Source organism: Corvus kubaryi, unplaced genomic scaffold (genome assembly GCF_017639235.1).
Source record: "Corvus kubaryi isolate FWS band 111438036 unplaced genomic scaffold, C.kubaryi_AGA036_p1.0 37396, whole genome shotgun sequence".
NCBI lineage: Eukaryota > Metazoa > Chordata > Aves > Passeriformes > Corvidae > Corvus > Corvus kubaryi.
The window spans coordinates 23,138,276-23,156,320 of NW_024581135.1; the positions used below are offsets into that span (position 1 = coordinate 23,138,276).

Sequence of the window (18,045 nt, forward strand, 5' to 3'; positions counted from 1 at the left end):
CTCACAGCAGATAAACAGTAATGAGTATTTTGGACCAAACCACTACAGTGATACACTGAATGTCATTGCTTTCCAAAACAGGTCTCTTTGGCAGTATCCAGTACAAGAGTGTGGTGGTATATTTATTTTGGTTTTCTTTTTGCTTTACTGATCTAAATATGATCTAATAATTAGTACAAAAAATTTTTAAAAAATTATAAGAAATAGAACCTCATATGTGCCCTGGTCCTCTAGACACGTTAATATATGTAATAGTTTTAATATAGATGCTTTTCCAAGTTATTGCATTTGTTATTTCAAAGCAATGTGATTCATGCCAGATCTATGAAATAATGACTGGAAGGAGGTTGGGGCTTTACAGTGTCTATTTTACTAAACAATTCAATTTAGTTGTAAGATGAAGTTCAAGCTTCCCACAAGCATCCCCTGATGAACTCTGACCCTTGAAGAGATGGGAAAAGACCCTGGGGAAAATGCTGTGGAAAAGAATGGCAGGTGAGCTGTGAGTGAGCAAGCTGCCAGATAGGCTTTGGCAGCATGGGACCAAAAAAGCAGGAGGATCAATGTACCATAAGAAGGTCTAGCACACTTTTAAGAAGGTTATATTTGAAGCAAATTAATATTGCAAAAGCAGCTTGCAGAAGTACAGACAAACTCAGAGATTTTGGCCCACTATACAAGGTTCTAGTGAGAAGAACTTGCCACCTCTTTAAGTGAAGTATGGAGTGATGAAAAGGGTAGAGGCATCGTAGTTGCCACAATTCTCATATGATATTTGCGGTTTCGCATACCCTTGACTTCTCTCCTTGGCAGCTGAGACTCAGTCTGATGAGGACTGACAAAGCTGTGGCTTAGCAAAATAGAGCTATGGACATCTGCTGAGGTGATTCTCCTGAGGGACACTCTTTGGAACAGTCACAAAATTTTGAGTGAAATCTGGGCTGCAAGTCAATACTGAAACTCCCACTGACTTGGAATGGAGGTAAGAAAATTAATTAGGTTTAATTTTGGCTCATCAGATTACAGGACATTTTGTATTGAACTGAAGGGAATGGTATTATTAGCTGAATTTCTAGAAAACATCACTGTTTAATATCTTGTAGTATTTTTCTATGTTAGCAGCTTGCAAAATGGAATTTTTAGGTCTTTAAATCTATTACAAATGGATCCTACGTTCCTAAGCACTTAAATATATTACCACCCACTCCAATTTATCACTTTTTTACGTAGCAAATGATCTACATTTACATCCAGGATCCAAAGACTTCAAAATATTCTTTAATGTAAAGTAATTTATCCCATGAAATATAGCTCTGGCTTTGCTTTGCCTGTATTTCTAAGACTTCATTTGTTCATTGATGATTTGGAAACTTTCATATTCCTTTATTGTATATCCATGAATGAAACATATTTGTCTGTTTGGATTTTTATCATTCTAAATGCATACTCAGTCTTCCCATATCTAATCTCCTTTTGTGCATTGTTCTCAACATGCATGCAATCACTAATTTGGATTATTTATGATCTCTGATGCAGAGAATTTTGGCAACTGAAATGGAACTTAAGTGTTTTGAGATGAGGATAAAGATGATTATTAGATGGTGAGTTCTTTCTTCTATAGTGTCATAACAATGTTACAGCTAATTATCTTTGACATGATGTCTTAGTGAACTGCTGACAGATGTAGTTGTGTTCATCATTGTTGCTCTGTTTCCTGTTATTCACACTGTTGTTAAACTGAATCAATGTGCTTGTTTTGTCAGGTTTTTGGTAATACTGTAAATGAGAATATAAGCAAAGCATATCAGTATAACAGTCCTCACTTTTTGGACACAGCAAATTAAGGAGTAGAATTCCCTTGAGAGTACACAATGATGCCCATCAATCTGATTAAATGTAAATTAATATGAACAACACATACTTGTTTAGTGCCTGTAGGAGACAGAGTATTGCTTCTTTTCTCAGCAATGCTTTCTGAATTTGCAAGCAATTCACCTGATGCCATCTGAAAGAAAAATGTTTTAAAATTCCACTTTTTTCGTCATTAAGACTTTAATGATTCAACAAATAATCATGATTTTCACCTTTATTTAGTGCAAATTCTGAGCCATGAGGTTTCTCTCATAGAATATTACTTATAAATCAAATACTTTCATAACTTGTATCTAGGCATCATAGGAACTCTAGGGCTTTGGGAATAGCAACAACAGTCTCCACTATTACTTCCTATATTCCCTTAAGTTTTATTTTTAAAGGAGAGAGCAGAATGTACTCTTTTTTCAGGAAGGGGGAATGGTCACAAAGAGGACCTCTACATTAATAGGACCAAAGGAAAATCAGTAAAAGGTTAAGAAAGGAATACTATTTCAGAAAAGAAAAGGAGATATACAGGCATGTAAAAAATGCTAAAAAATAAAAATTCATGAGGAAGAGTATGTGGATTGGATAGAAGGAAAAGGGCTAACTGAAAATAACTGAAAAACAATCAACCAAGATTACACTGATAACACCCATCCCAATGGAGGCTCTAAGACTGAAAAGCAAAGAACTTTTTAGCAATACACAAAGCCTTTTTAGAAACAGAGTTCTAGTTATTAAAAAATGCAAATAACTGAACTAACCTGCTGCTTTTGCTCCACTTCTTTGTCTTTAGCAGTCTCACATGCTTCTTGACCTTTTCTTTCCTCTTTTTTAACAGTAATCAACTCTTCAGAAAATCCAACTTTCTGCCATGTGAAGAGAAAATTAATTAAGTTTATAAATAATAGAAGGTAGCAATTGTTAGCTACACACTGACTTATGCTCTGTACAACGGAGTAAAAACCAAACTGAAATCTTATCTAAAATCTGTCATCAGCACAGGTGTTAATTGCTTATGGGAAAAAAAATGCAGCAAAACCCGATTAATTCATTCTCGGACAAGCAATGACAACATTTTCCAAAGCGGATGGGATCTTTTCTGAGGCAGGGAAACTATAGAAGACTACAGTTCTTCAGTATATAAGACTGAAGAATTCCAGTGGCTAGTCAAGAATCTGAGGAATATGAACCAATTTGTACACAGGCTCAGCAAGGAGGAATTAAGGATTAAGAAAGTAACATAGTTATGAGAAAAAAAGAGAATAAACCACAAATTCAGAAAAATATCAGGATTTCAGGAAAACAGTTCTAGAGAGGAAAGAAACATCTGTGAGTCTCTATAATCAAATTTTTCTAAAAGGTGGAAAGGGAAGAATGTGATCTAAGCATAAAACATAGCATAACAGAAACCTGGACAACCATAATGTATTTTATGAAGACTTGATAAATCCTTCAAAACAGTCGTGGAAGAATCCCACAGATTTCAAAGAACATAACAGTGGCATGAGATAAAGAAAGCCAAAAGCTTTATAGTTACAGTTTTGTGTCTTTCACATCTTTAGCTGCCCAGCCAAAAGTTACAGTCTTAAACAAGTTTCTCATAAGAAAGTGTTGCATTATTAATCTTCCATTCTAGCATTAAACAAGTGAAAAATTCCATGTAAGTTTTTCAATCAGTTTTTTTACCTAGGAAGGAAAAATAGTCTTTAATTTTGCACTTGAAAGAATCAAAGTTTTTTCTGGCATTCAGCAGCAATGTAAAATTAGGAAAGGTTATGCAATACATTTCCACTTAATTTGTCATGCCTTAAAAATGACATGAAATGAAACTCAATTTATAGTCATGGCATTCCATACAGATGGCACATGTCTGTTTAGATAGTTTGCTGAATTATTTATTCTTCATAAGATTGAATATAGTCTGGAAATGTTCAATAAGAATATTAGGTTTTAAATCTCAGAATAGTGCATATTGTAAAAAAAAAAAACCAACCCAAAACAACTTTCCTTTTAATAAAGTTGCAGAATTGTTGTGCAAGAAATTCAATGATTTTATGGAAATTAGTCAAAATAAGGTAGTAAAAATAGTTTGAAATTCCATTTGTCTTGAAAAGATCATACAATGTTGAGCTAGCAGAAAAGATGAAAGGTTCAAGCCCTGTTCTGACAGAACCTGGGAGTACTGTCCTGCGCACAATAGTGTTTATGTGATACATGGACAGGGAGGAGAACATAGAAAAACCAAATAGGCATTTATGTTGAGGTTTCTATATGGTCACAGTGCAAGACAAAGCCTTCTTTCCATTCACATAATGACCTTTGGAATTCATTTATATTTTCGGCATCTCTTACAGCTTTTAAGTGTATTAATGCATAATTTGAGTGTTTGTCAACTTTATAGTATAATTCCATCAAAGAAAAGTGAAACAGCATTCAGTATCAACAAAAGTAGGATATTTAAGCATCTTAATTTTACCACCTTCTCAGAAGAATTAACTCATCAGCTGCTGCTGCATGCAGGAGATTTTTCATATATTACTTAGAGAATGGAAAGGGGTCAGTAGACAGTCTTCATTATCTACCTCTATCACCTGTCTTCCATAATTCCTCCTCAGTTAATATGTTATATTGAATTACACCTACAGCAGTTTATCAGAACATGAAACTAAAAATGCTGTTGTCTTTAATATTTATGTAAAAGCAAGGCTTTTCTACCTCAAATTACTTTAGTTTTAACACAACTTGGTTTTCAGGATGTCTTTTCCAAGAGGAGCCAAGTGAGGTTGTTTGGCATTTTGTAGATCTAGCAGTTGCCTATTACAATATCAAAGGAAGAAGAATTATGAAAAAAAAAATTGCCTAGATACTCAAAGAAAATTTGACAATTTCTCCTAAACATTGCTTGAAAGGAGTAACAGTTCCGAAAAAAGCAAAGAAAAAGAAACTTAGAAGAAATATTTAGTACCCAAAACAAGTATGTCTTCATTGATTCATTACAATCATTACCTAAGGTAACAGAAAAGTGGACAATTAAGAAGTATTTCACACTACCATAGATGATCCTCAGTTAAAAGCACTGATTCAGTCACTAAGCATGATAAATCGATGTAGATGCAATACATTCTCCAGTTTAAAAAAAAATACCTTTATCTCCTTAAGTTCTCTCAGAGCTCTACACAAGCCATCAACAGAATTCATGATTTCTTTGTACTTTAATAGAGTTTTTTCAACATACTTCTTTCCTTCTTCAATACCTACAAAGACAAAACAGCATGAATGTAGAACAAAATGCCTCAAACATACATGCAACAATCAGTGTAATTTGTAACCCCAAGGTACTACAATAATCATATTTTTTCTGTGTTTTGTTTTGCTGGAGGAATTCTCTGATTCACAGTAATATGCTTTCTCACATCTTAGTAGCTTACTTGAGATGAGTCCTCATAGTTTCTGCAGGTCTTCTCTCTGGTTAGTAGTACTACTTTAAAAAAAGCTGACCTCGTCAAGTGTCCCCTAAACTAGTTGCCACATTATGCAACTAGGAGGCACTTAGATCCCTGTTACAAGAAACACAAAACAAAGGCAGGATGCAGAAGCTTTTTCTCATGTAATGACTTAACACCACGCAACTTTCTCATGGTGTTCCTAATCAGCTGTTTTCAAAAATCCATTCTGTCCTCTCCTTGCCTGCAGATAGGAATGTTTAAAATATTGAGAAGTCTTAAAAAAATAAAAAAAGAGAAAGAAGAAAAAAAGTGATCTGTGCTCTCTAAATAGTCTTTCCAGCACTAAATTAAGAAGAATTTAAAAGCCCAGTTTGAATCTTGAAATTTTTTCAGCTTTACTACTTGAATTGATAGGCTACACTAAATCCCCACACATTTGGACAAAATAACTTCAAAATGTACATAAAAAACTAAAAGTGGGGAAAAGGAAAAAAGGAAAATATGAAGTTTTTTGACTTTGTGGTTTTTTGGTCAGCAATGTTCCAAATCACTACAATTGCAAACACAGTATCTAAATAGCAGTCTACATTATTTGCTAATAAAAATTTGGCAAACAAATCCTACCAGTTATTCACAGTGTGAAGGTGAAAAATAAATTCAGCATTATAATATCCTCTGTCTTGCCTGTTATGAGAGAGCTTACCTGTTATGAGAGAGCTTAAGCCATGAAGTCTTAACTCCAAGCTCATGAATATTACAAGGACATTTTTATTTCAAGGTGAACTCAGGCTGTATACAGAAAACTAAGTAAATGACAGACTGCTGAGTACTTTCATATTCTTGTTTTTTGTAAATATTTGTTCTGAAATCCTTCACCTCTTCAAAACAATACTTTAAAACATTAATTTTTTTAAATTCATCTGATTTTTTTCTTCAATGAACAAACCAAGGAATCTGCTTACTTCTGTCCCAAGTTGCTGTATTTTGTCCCCACAGTACATTACCAGATATCTCCTCACCATATAACTGTCTAGCAAGATCCATAATCTGCTGAATTTTTTCTTCCTGTTGAGGCACTGTAGGTTCAATAAATTTATTGAATTGCTTATAGAGAGTCTCTATTGCTTCTCTTGTTTTGCATTCTGCAGAGTAGTTGCCAACTCTAATCACTGTTGCGCTCACATCTTCAAACCAAAATTGACACTGAGGGATAAAAAACCTGCATTGTAATGAATCACTGTCTGCAGTTCAAGATGTTGTAGAATAGACTGGATTATTCTTAGACTTTCCATAATCAGTGGCATGCAGTATGTCTTAAGTATTCTGACTTAAATTTAACCTGAAAAACACTTGTTAATTACTAATGGTGCTTCAAGTATTAATAGCTATTAAATTTTCATTAAACACTAGTCCCATGCTTGTCTTACAAGCATGGTGAGGTTATTATTTAACGGTTCTGCAAAAACATGTTTTATTTCTGAGTTCTTTCCGCCATGTAAATCAATTGACTAATTTCAAAAACTTCATATTATGGCCTCAATTATAGCTGTGTAAGGGCAGAAGGGTTCTTTAAATTTTACATTTTAGCAGAGAGGTGTCAGCAACCACTAAAGTCACCAGGAATATTTCTACTGACAAGAATGGGCTTTAGAACATACCCATAATAAACACCTTTGGTTAAGAATACTCCAAACAGTCTTAAATTTTACCTCTAGGAAATAATCTATTTCTGTTAAATAAGTGGGGAGTTTGAAAATATAAATCTTCAACAAATACTAACAAATTGTTTTGCTAATGGTATATGCAAGAACATATTGATCAGGTCACTGGGCACTGAAAACATCTCTTTAGCAAAACTTTAGTATTGTGATTCATCATTAAGGGAATTTGTCACACACTTAGATCTCTTTGGAGATAAGAGCAATGTTATTTCTAAATATAAACAGTGATGACCAGAATGAGCTTGCCCCACGGCAAGAGCACCAACAAAATACGGCAAGAAGGAAAATACTGTTACAATACTGTTACAAACCTTTTTTCTTTAAAAAAAGACAATGCATGAGACAGTCCTCAGACACATTAAAATAAAGTTATGAAAGTGTCCAATAAAACAGACTGCAGTTCAGAAAAAAAATTATAGATATATTTAACAACTTAGTCTGTTAAAAAAATATTCTTCTGATAAGGAACTGAGTATTTTACATTTCAGTTCATCATTACATAAACCACAGTGGTAACTCATAGTTTGTCAGCTATCAAAGACGACTTCATGGCACTTTCTGTATTGTCTCAGAGCTTACTTAGAGAAAATGAGCTCATGGGTATGATCACACACATGCTGAATGACTATGAAAGTCATGTGGAGGTGGAGACCCCAGTTGCATGAATATGGTGACGTTGCACATTTATTTCCCCCTGTCACCGCAAATTTAGGAAGAAATAATAAAAAAAAAAAATTTTTTTTACCAACTTGTTATTTTTGGAAGCTACAGATTAACCTTGAGGCAGTTAAATCACTTTTGTCTATCCCTGTCCTGGCTCATTATTACAGCCACCATGGGGGTCTCAGGTTTACTAGTACCTCTTTCATCATCTGTTGCAGATGCTCCATGAGATCCAGATTTTGCTTGTAATCTTCCACAACCATGTTAAAATCATTCAGCTGTTTTTGTAAGTCACTGATTGAGCCCAAGAGAACTCTAACTTTAGCATTAGGTTCATTTGCAAAAGGGTCAATGACTTTCTTCTCTAAATTATCCATCTTCTTTTTAAGAATCTGTTTAAAAGACATTGCAATATTAAATACCACAACAAAATGTTTCTATTTTTAGAAGTTTAATATAAAAAGCAGGGGAAAACCATACAAACATATTATTGTCCTTTGTTTTAAAAATTATAAGCTGCTCTTTCAAAAATCAAAGGAAACTGAAGGACCTCTGCAATGCTGACTAAAATCGATATAAATTAAATTTATTAAATGTATAATTGAGCTAATTTTTTCAGTTTAAAAATAAACAAATATCTGCAGTAATAAAACATGGTCATGCATGACTTGCAACTAAAAAGACCATTGAAGGAATATTTTCTGGTGAATGTGAAAAATGGGTGAAGCTAGCAGGGTTCTAAGGTGCAAATGAGCATGATCAACTCCAGGCAATGAATACAGCCAAAGGTTGTAACGAAAAGGTTCATCTTACGTGAAGAAATGAGAAAGGCAAGAAAGTAGCTTCATGCCAGAGATTATTATTTTGGGGTTTTTTAAGGAGAAGAAAGACTAGGTCACACGTATTGTGAAGTAATAGAGGCAAGAAGAATAAAAGATTAAACAGAAAAATAATGGTGGATAAAAGGAGTGAAGTCAGGAATTGAGTCAACATAATTTCACTGAAGTAAGTGGAAAAGTAACAGGAATAGAACAGTGAAAAATGTCTCAGGCAATGACAGACAGGAAGGATATAATGATGAGTAAGAGAAGTGCACAATAAATTTTGTGATTTGCCAATCTCCTGTGATGGGCTTGGCATAGGCCACGTAATTCAACAGGTGAAGCTTTTACTAAGCCTAGAATTTCTATTACCTGTATTTTCTCTGCATATGTATCAACTTGCTGAATCTGTATTCTAAGCACTTTCATATTTCGAGCTTTTTCAGTTTTCTTCATATAGTTAAACTTCAAATTGTTGAATTTCTTTTTGAGATCCTTAAATGATTCTCTGAGCTGTAACAGAGTAAGCACTTTGTTAGTAAAAAATGACACATCACACATCAATTTAGGTTTTTTCAAGAGCTGTTAAATGAACAATTTGAACACTTAAAATTTAATACAGAAATTAGTAATACTAGGCCATCTCATAAAGCATCCTTTGTTCCTTAGAATTTCTTTACAGTAATGGAAACTCGTAATCCTGCTAAATCAGTATTTTTGCTTTCTGGATGCAGAATACTGTTTCCAGAATGACTGGGGCTAAAAAAGGGTTTGGACAAGGGATGAGATCATTGCTCAGACAACCTATGAAAAAAATCTTGTCCAGGATCTTCCACTGATTTTAACTGGAGGTAGATGCCCTTCACATCCTTCAGTCCATTTAGTAGAAATGGTAGTCATGTAAATGTATACCCATACTTAGTTTCCAAAAAACCAGTTTTACTGGGCCTGGGCAAGTAGATTTGGTTTTATTCATATTACTCTTGTCCTACAATAAAACATTTACTTTATGTCGGGTTGTTTTTTGGTTGGTGTATCATCCCATTCCCTACCCCTTTTTCAAAAGTCCTGCTTCCTAAAAGAAGTTATGTATGGGCTTAATTTTATACACTCTGCTAGTCCAAGCATCTTAGTACAATCACTCACAGCATACAAAGAGGAATACAGCTCTTTGCAGGATCAAGATGTAGACTGTATGACCACCTGACTTGCAAATAACTATGCTCTGAATATGGCAGCAGAGAGATTGTGCCTAACAGACACAGAAAGCCTCGCCTAACTACTGCTAGTAGACTCGGTACTGTGTGAGAATACTTTTGCCAGTCAGCACTGATGTGGTGCAGCAAGCCCAACATTAGGGAAAATTATTCTTATGATAATATAAATTAAACTCAACTAAGTAGGTCCAATTATGAAGTGTCCATGACTTTGAAGACTTTTCAGATGAACTCATATCAGCTAGCTACTATTAAATCTAGTTACATTAAATTTGTTCTAAAACTCTTTTTTTAATTAGATGGAATATAGCTACACAATATTTTACTATATTTTCTTTAATCTACAGAAAATATTATAAAGAGTCAGAAGGATAGGAATGACACTGATGAAGCTCTAGAAATCTGCAATTTCATTTACATACATATGGATCAGATGCATTCCAATTTACCAGAAAGAGTTTAATACATATCAAAAAGAAGAGTCATATATGATGAACATAAATTTAAACCCAGTGTTTATTTACCATGAGAACTAGTCATAATATAGGGTTGTTATATTTTTTAATTTTTGTTTTCAAGTGACAGTTATGTTTACTTTAATATTGTCTTACATGTGGGCCTTTAATAAACGAGATGTCATTTTTTTCATTATCAATGTTATATAAATAAGCATATCAAAACCAGTTAGATAAATTATTGTTAAAGGGCTATGAAATTTTTAAGCATAGTTTTCTTTATATTTTTTCTCTGAAAGCTATGCAACCAATTTTATTTACAACTTTTAAAAGTCCTTTCAGATATTACTGTTACTTTTTAATTTCTTTAAGCAAGAGATACAAGAATCAGACAAGTAAAGAACCTACTTAAAATCGGTACTATTTTAATTACCTTGCAATTCCATGATCATATTTTCAAGTTATTTGTAATTAATTCATAACATTTGAAATGGAAGACTATAAAAATGACCAAAATATTGATTTTAAGAATTTTAAAACCTTTACATCAACAATATTTTGCTTTTAGGATAGTATAATAATAGTAATAATAATAATAAATTAATTATGTAAACTTATATTTATTTAAAGACACTGATGTAAAGGAATGCAGAAGCTCTAACGCTTTAGGATATGTTACTCCAGACACATAGATGAAAAGAACTTACTTAATTATTGTTAACAAGTTCATGTCACATCCACAATTTGATATTTAAATATGTATATGAGGATTTTTTAATATTAAAAAGTCCTACAGACTTAGCCCTGCCCCCCTCCTCCTTCCTGCCAAAGAATCCGGGGAGTAATGAAGGCTTATTTTGCAGCTACTGTTATTGGAACTGCTAACAATCAATCATTATTATTATTATATACTAAAGTTAATCCATCAAGGGATATATTTTTCATTTTCATTTCATGTAGTGGGATGTTGCTGCATTATTTCAGCAGTGAATAAACAGATGGTGCTCACTCAGTGTAATGGAAAGGAAGGGAATTCTATCACTGGCCCCGTGATCTCCAATTAATTTAAGCTCTTTATCCCACCTAAGTACGCGGAATAATAAAGTCTATCTAAAAGCCCTCTGTTAATGTAAATACTTCTGAAGAACAATTTTATTCAGAATACAAGAGTCTTATTTGCTGCTTCAATTTTGTAGGGAACAAAAGATGAACAAGAGTTTTAGTTTATTTCACTAGTTTGTGCTCATGTAGTCTAATAGTGATAATTTATAAGGCCAGAGGCTCTCCCCATAGCAGTATGTGAAATTAGATCTCCTTGTTTCAGATATGATGGCTCATGTGTCAAAGGTCTGCAGCTGCTGTCACTCTTCTCTTTTAGCCTCAGTGGAAAAACCAGATCCAGCTCTGACTTGTACATCAGACTGCATGTGCACAACTCCTGTTATCATCAGCAATTGCACCAAGCACAATGTATGGCCTCCAATTTTTAGGAATCTAAACATATCTCAGTTTTGCAAGATGAAAGGAGGAATAATAAAGGGATTATGTATCCAAATACGCTTCAGTGACTTCAGCCCACTGCTTTACTGGAACTCTGTACATTGCCTATTGTGTCATAGTCTTTAATCAGGCAACTGTTCCTAACTATAGTTGCCCTGTCATGGGTGGAGAATGATAGTGGAGGAGATGGGTTTAAGTACCGATTGCTTCAGTTTATCGTAGGACCATAAAATAAATGGAAAAATCAAATTTAAAAGATTCTTTAAACATGTTTTTGTTAGCAGTAGCATTCCAGTAAATGTTTGATTCCTGCGGGAGCCACTCTAGAAGGAACTTCAATGTTGTTAATCCCTTACCTTTCCCTTTCTATTCATATACAAAACTTCTAGTAGCAGCAATAATCAAAACACCCCATAAAAGCAGGTTGCTGAAAATAAATTTTCAAAGTGACAAAGATTAAGAAACAGTCAAACAAAAAGTGGAAAGAAAAGGTGCTGGTCAAGTCATTAATGACTACTTTACTCCTGGGGCAACAATCAAAAGAAATTACAAGGTGAGAAATGTGGCTACATATCGGTTCCTACTGACTTGTGAATAAAGATAGCTCATTACCATTTATGGTTAAAATCCATATTTCCAGTCATACCTTTCCATAAATCTATAAGTAATGACATGGTGAAGAAGAAATGAGATGGCTGGGAAAAGCTGTGAACCTACTTCAGCATCTGCTGCAAGTTTTATGCAGACATGCATAATGTTATTTTTAAAGTGATCACCTAAAGAAAAGGCTTTTTCATCGCAAAAGCTATGTGTAATTAATTGTGTCGTTTCTAATCCCCTGAAAAGATCCATTATAGCATTACTATGTCCAGCATATCAGAGTACCCGAGGCTGAGCTCACCAACAACTGCAGTGTAACAGAGTGGAGGTGCGGCTCTTCAGAGGCTGCTACCCAAACCAGCCAGTGAAGCAAGAAGCCCAAACTGGCAAATTCAGATCCCAAAGATGAGCTCCCCTTATACTTCTCCAAGATGTAGAGGACATAAATACTTATTTTTGCCTTTTCAAATTCTCTCTAAATTAGAGAGGGCACAGAAAAGGCAGGCATTTTACTCTTCTCTCCTCCAAGGCTGTCTCAAAATTCATGCTACAGATTCTTGGCTATAAATTTCAGTATTTGTTTCCTTGTTTCTTATAGAAGCACCAATGTTACAAACAAAGGGAACTTGCTAAGTCCTCTAAGGATCTCTTCAAACACTGAGTCCTAAACACCAAATCCCTAATTCACATGCTGTATTTACACACTTAAATTAATCACATCAAACATAAATAATGTAAGTATTTACAGCAGAATCACAAATATTTTCAGTCAGCTTTAAAGTTTGCTCTGTAAACTGGTAAATCACTACTAAATTATCTGTTGGCTGTTTACTATATGACAGCCATGAACAGCTGCTGCTTGCTGCTGGTACATGAAATACTTATTTGCTTAGGCACAGTAGAGAGTAAATAAATTGTTAAGTTCAGACAGATCTGCTACATACTAGCAATATTCAATTCCTGATGATAAAATTGACAGAATTTAAGATACTGAAGGTAATACTCATAGATAGTATTCTTGATGTACTCTGGTGTCTGGTTTCTTGATCACTGAACAAAATTAGTTATAAATACTTAATGAAAAAAAAAAAAGCAAGAAAATGGCAGTATATTAATGCATATACAGGTACATTAGCCAAATATTTGTTTAGGAAATACCTTCATCTTCTATGCTATTCTACAATAGAAAAGGAACTTAAAGAAAAAGGTATCCACATGCCAAATTAGTATATTTCTGTTAGCTTATGTTCAAGATTGAGAATTACAGGTTTTAACTTATCAACATTACTTTCCCAACTGAAACAGAAAAAAAAAAACAACCAAAACCAACCAATAGTGAATACTGTAATTGCTATGCAGTTATTTTACAGAGAGTATCCAATAACTACCAGAAGACAAAAGATACATTTTGCTGTATGAGTAACCCACCACTGATGTGACCTTTTATTTACATTTAAGAGACAGAAGATTGGCTTTTCCCTCTACTTTCTGCTTTCCCTTGTAGTCTAACAAGCAACAAAAATAGACAAATAATTCTTCTTAGAAGGGAGCCACATTCTCTTGCCCTCATTATGCAATCCCAGAACCAAAGGACAGAAACAAAGATTCTTTTATTTAACAGTGTGTCTGAATATGGCCAGCCTTATACAGACTTCCTTTTCTTCAGCAAATTTGAGGGGTTTTCAATAAAAACCTAGAACATTTTATTTCAAACCTCAGATAGTCTGATTCTGCCATGACACGGTGAAGTACAATGGGACTTCTTGTTTAGATACTTCATGCTTCACTCTCTTCTACAGCATGGTTCCCTCTGCCAGAGTGCTTCTCCTAACCTCGTGCTCTTCCTGCTACCTCTTACCATAAGACAAAGAGTTACAGAAGACCAACATGAAACACAGCTTGTAACTAGAAGTGTAACTGATATTCAAAGAAACCTTTTTATGAAAATATTTTTTCAATTTCAAATTATCTTTTCGTGAAAATGGATACTTTTCACAAACACACAAAATAATTTTTAAAAGAAAACCCAAACAATAATTTTCTCATTAAAAATAGTTGGGACAAAAATCTCAGTCACCTCTTCTTTGGTGATTTTCACAAAATATAGTCTGTCTTTACTCAGGTGTAGATTTACCTAGCAAAAGATAAAAATAAGAATATATAACTTTCAGTGTCCTGTATTTTTACCACCTCTGCTTCATGCTACAGGGAACATTAATGTGAAATCTTCCAGCTCAGAATCCAGATTCTGTACTTCACAGATGCAGAGGAATACAATCTACAGAACATCAAGTACAGAGCCCATCAGCCTCTTATTTTAATGGATCACTCTGGGAAAGTTAATTCTTTGAGAGGTTTTTCCTAAACCCATTTTTGCGGAGACATCTAAGGAATGCAACATGCTAATTTGTGGATGCATTTGTATTTGGCCTACCAAGATGTTAAGTTGATAATCATATTAACTGAGGAATTATTCCTAACCTAAGTTCCATAATGCTAAATTCTAGTCTCTTGTGCCAATGAACATTTCCTTTCCTCCTAGCAGTTTTTTAAGCATCATATCTTGTGTTTCTGAAAAACTGTTAGTACTAGCTTATTCTGAACTTTTCATTAAAATATTGAAAGTTCTTTCCAACAGCCTTACAACGGCAATATATATAAATTCTACTTCTGTTTGAAACTTTAGCTTCATAAGAAAAAGGCGTGACGATTCATGTTTCAGATGAAGCTGACTGAGCTGAAGGCCAAAGAAAATACAGCTGCTCGACTTCCAGTCCTCTTGGTACCGTGCAAGCATTTTATTGCCAGTCCAACTGCTTGATAGAATCCTGAACAGCAGAGCCGTGAACCACAGATTACTGTTGCTGCTGCATAGATCCAAGGTTGCTGCTAAAATGAAAGTCTGTTTTTCTGTATACATATGAAGCATTTAGAGAAATGGTAAACAGTAATGTATATTATAGAACACAACAGCTCTTTTAACAGCCATTCAGTGTGTTGGGATTTATCCCATTTACCTCATTTATATCCTCTTGAGTGGTGCAGTGTTGGAAATACTGTGACAGTTCTTCCTCATACTTATCAGCTCTGGAGCTCCAGTTTATGCTATCACACTCAAATCTAGCAAGTTCTTGCTTCAGATTCTTTACAGAAACATTCAAGCAATTCTAATGAGGAAAGAGACAAAGAAATTTATCAGTCTCGGGAAATGTATTGATTTAACCAATCCAGAATGAAAATCATTGAGGCAGAACATGCACAGTCAGCCACAATGGGCTAGAGTAAACTATTAAATCTTCACAGGAAGGACAGCAAGGACATAGCAGTTTCAGTCACTGGTAATCTGGGGAGTAGTTTTGGGTCTCAGTCACAACTTAAACATGTTGTCTTCTCTGAGCAAAGAGGAAGTGACCTACTCTAGGCCTTCGCCACCTGAAGAACAGCTCCTCTCTGCCATCAATCAATTTAGGGTGTCTGAAGAGCAGACTGCCAGTATGAATAATCTAGCCAGGTCACAAGGAAAGTCTTGCTTTCTTAGTAAGTGAATGAATATAGGGTGATGAAAATTCTTCCCTGAGTAAGTAATTCCTTTCTAAAATGATATCCATCTTGTCACGCAAATCAGTCTTGAATCTGTAAGTATAATCACAAAACTGTGATTATATTTACTTTTTTTGTTCTTCTGTTTCCTTTCTTTATAGAAGAATAAATCTGCAAAGCAACCTTTACAAAGTAGCAAGATTGTAGAGATTCAAGAAATTGCCATTAAGGCCTTGAACTTCACAAAAAATACTAAAGAAAGCTATGTTTTTTTCTTTTTTCCAAGCACTGATATTTTAAGATTAATTCCCTTAAAGTTCCCTCTGTATTTCTCTCAGAGTAGTAATACATTTTTGCACATCTAAAATTCAGTCAGATAAGTCCACTAATCTTTCATATTTATCCTTGATTTCAAAAATTATTCTACTTATACTCACAGGTTGCTGTACTGCAGACAAGATATCCACTCCCTGGGTAATAAGTAGATTATATAGCTGTCTAATATGTGCATGTTTCTCCTGAGAATTCACAAGGTAGGCTTTAGCCTGGTGCACATTTTCAGGGTTCCAACATATTTCAGGAATATCCAGTTCTCCTGATATTGATAGACATTCCAGCTGAAATATACAAAAACAAAAATCAGTGTGGGTTTAAAATAAAACTTAACATTTCTTCCTGACCTACCTAAACTTTTTTGAGGTGGGTTTAAGTAATTAAAATTGGGTTCAGATCTGAGTTTTAAATTTTAATAATTCATGCAGTTTTAGATCCAAGATTTTAATACTGATCACCAGGCTGATTAATGTTATTTCTTGGGCAAAAGGAAAGAAAAGCAACAGGAACTGAAACCAAAGAGAGTTTAACTACAGTGGGAAGAATGTATATTTTAAAATATTATACTCACTTCTTTTTTAATGTGATGGAATTTAACTGTCTTGCTGAAAATCCCATCATACTCTATCATTGCATCCTTTACTGTTTGATGGAAATGAATAAGCTCACTTATTCTCTCAGAATTCTCTTCCACAGGAAATTCTTTCTGGCTTGGCAATTCCAATAATTTTACCAGGTACTCAAGCTCAGCATTCAGTTGCTAACAAAAATCAGAGAAGTTACTCAATTTGCACAAATATAATTGCAATTTTTCCGTTACATTTGATGAAATAACCACCTAACAGTGGTAGATTGCCTTGGGGAGAAGTCAATGACACACACTCTAAAACCCTACATTCTGTACTTTTTGCTAGGCATGAAACTCAGCTATAGCCCAGCCTTGCACGAAAACAAGTCAAACATAATTACAGGGCAACAGCAGAGTGAATTGCTAAAACTTAGAGACAGTATTCACAGGAGGTAGAAAGTTCACTATGATGTACCTCAGCCTCTGACCAGCTCTGAACTCAAAAGCATGGAGCTGATGCTCTCCTTGCACTTCCACCCCCCCCAATGCTTGTGTGTCGCATTAATACACAGCTAACACCACACGGGACATTCTCTGGACACTGAAGGCAAAATGTCTTCTCTGCTACCTTATAAACATACACAAACACTTCCTCAAACACTTCAAATCCAGACAGTGTCTGGTGTCAATGTGGATATGAATCTTTATGGGACCAAAACCAGCTTTTGATGCACCCTTCACTCCACTAGCTTGGCTCCTCACCTCATAGTGTGGTTTCATTTGGTTAAGCTTTTTCTGTAGTTCCAAAACAATTAAAAGGTCACTTCCAAGGTCAACTGGTGCTGCAAGCTGGAGAGCCTCTTGAAGAATCTCTAATCCATGGGTAGTCTAAAAGAAATCAAAAAGTTCAGCATTTCTAGCTGAAATAAACTAAAAAAAAACAACCCGAATTTAAAGTAAAATCTAAATTTGTAACAAAAACCTTCCTCAAACCAGGCACCCAAATGCTGTCAGTAAAACCCCTCTGTCACAAACCTTCTGAGTGTTAAGGGTGATAAGATATCTTTAAGACAGCATGAAAAAAAGACTCAGACACCAAGACTGCAGGACCCACAGACACATTATTTCTGTGATAACAGATGTGCTGGTGTACTGATGAGTTGCACTAGAGAAACAGCAGCTACAAGTCTAGCTGGTGTTTCTGGTTCTGCTACTAGCCCAGCTAGTGTTTCTTTTAAGGAGCACTTCACACTCTCCCTGTGCCAAGAAGGTTTCAATCCTCTTTCTGTAGGAATCTGGTTGGACTTGAGTTTAGTAACTA

The 18,045-nt window shown here is 34.6% G+C and overlaps 1 protein-coding gene across 4 annotated transcripts in view; it reads right to left on the bottom strand.

Moving 5' to 3' along the window:
• The window catches only part of CCDC141 (coiled-coil domain containing 141), a 71,503-nt gene that overhangs the window by 11,836 nt on the left and 41,622 nt on the right, over positions 1-18,045 (bottom strand). For all 4 annotated transcript variants that reach the window (XM_042041216.1, XM_042041220.1, XM_042041219.1 and 1 more), the window contains exons 15-24: positions 17,487-17,612; positions 16,728-16,916; positions 16,261-16,440; positions 15,301-15,450; positions 8,884-9,024; positions 7,888-8,082; positions 6,326-6,509; positions 5,005-5,114; positions 2,622-2,726; positions 1,922-2,005 (exon numbers count right to left, since the gene is read on the bottom strand). In XM_042041216.1, the coding sequence (XP_041897150.1) occupies positions 1,922-2,005; positions 2,622-2,726; positions 5,005-5,114; positions 6,326-6,509; positions 7,888-8,082; positions 8,884-9,024; positions 15,301-15,450; positions 16,261-16,440; positions 16,728-16,916; positions 17,487-17,612 (1,464 nt within the window). The remainder of the gene's footprint in view (positions 1-1,921; positions 2,006-2,621; positions 2,727-5,004; positions 5,115-6,325; positions 6,510-7,887; positions 8,083-8,883; positions 9,025-15,300; positions 15,451-16,260; positions 16,441-16,727; positions 16,917-17,486; positions 17,613-18,045) is intronic.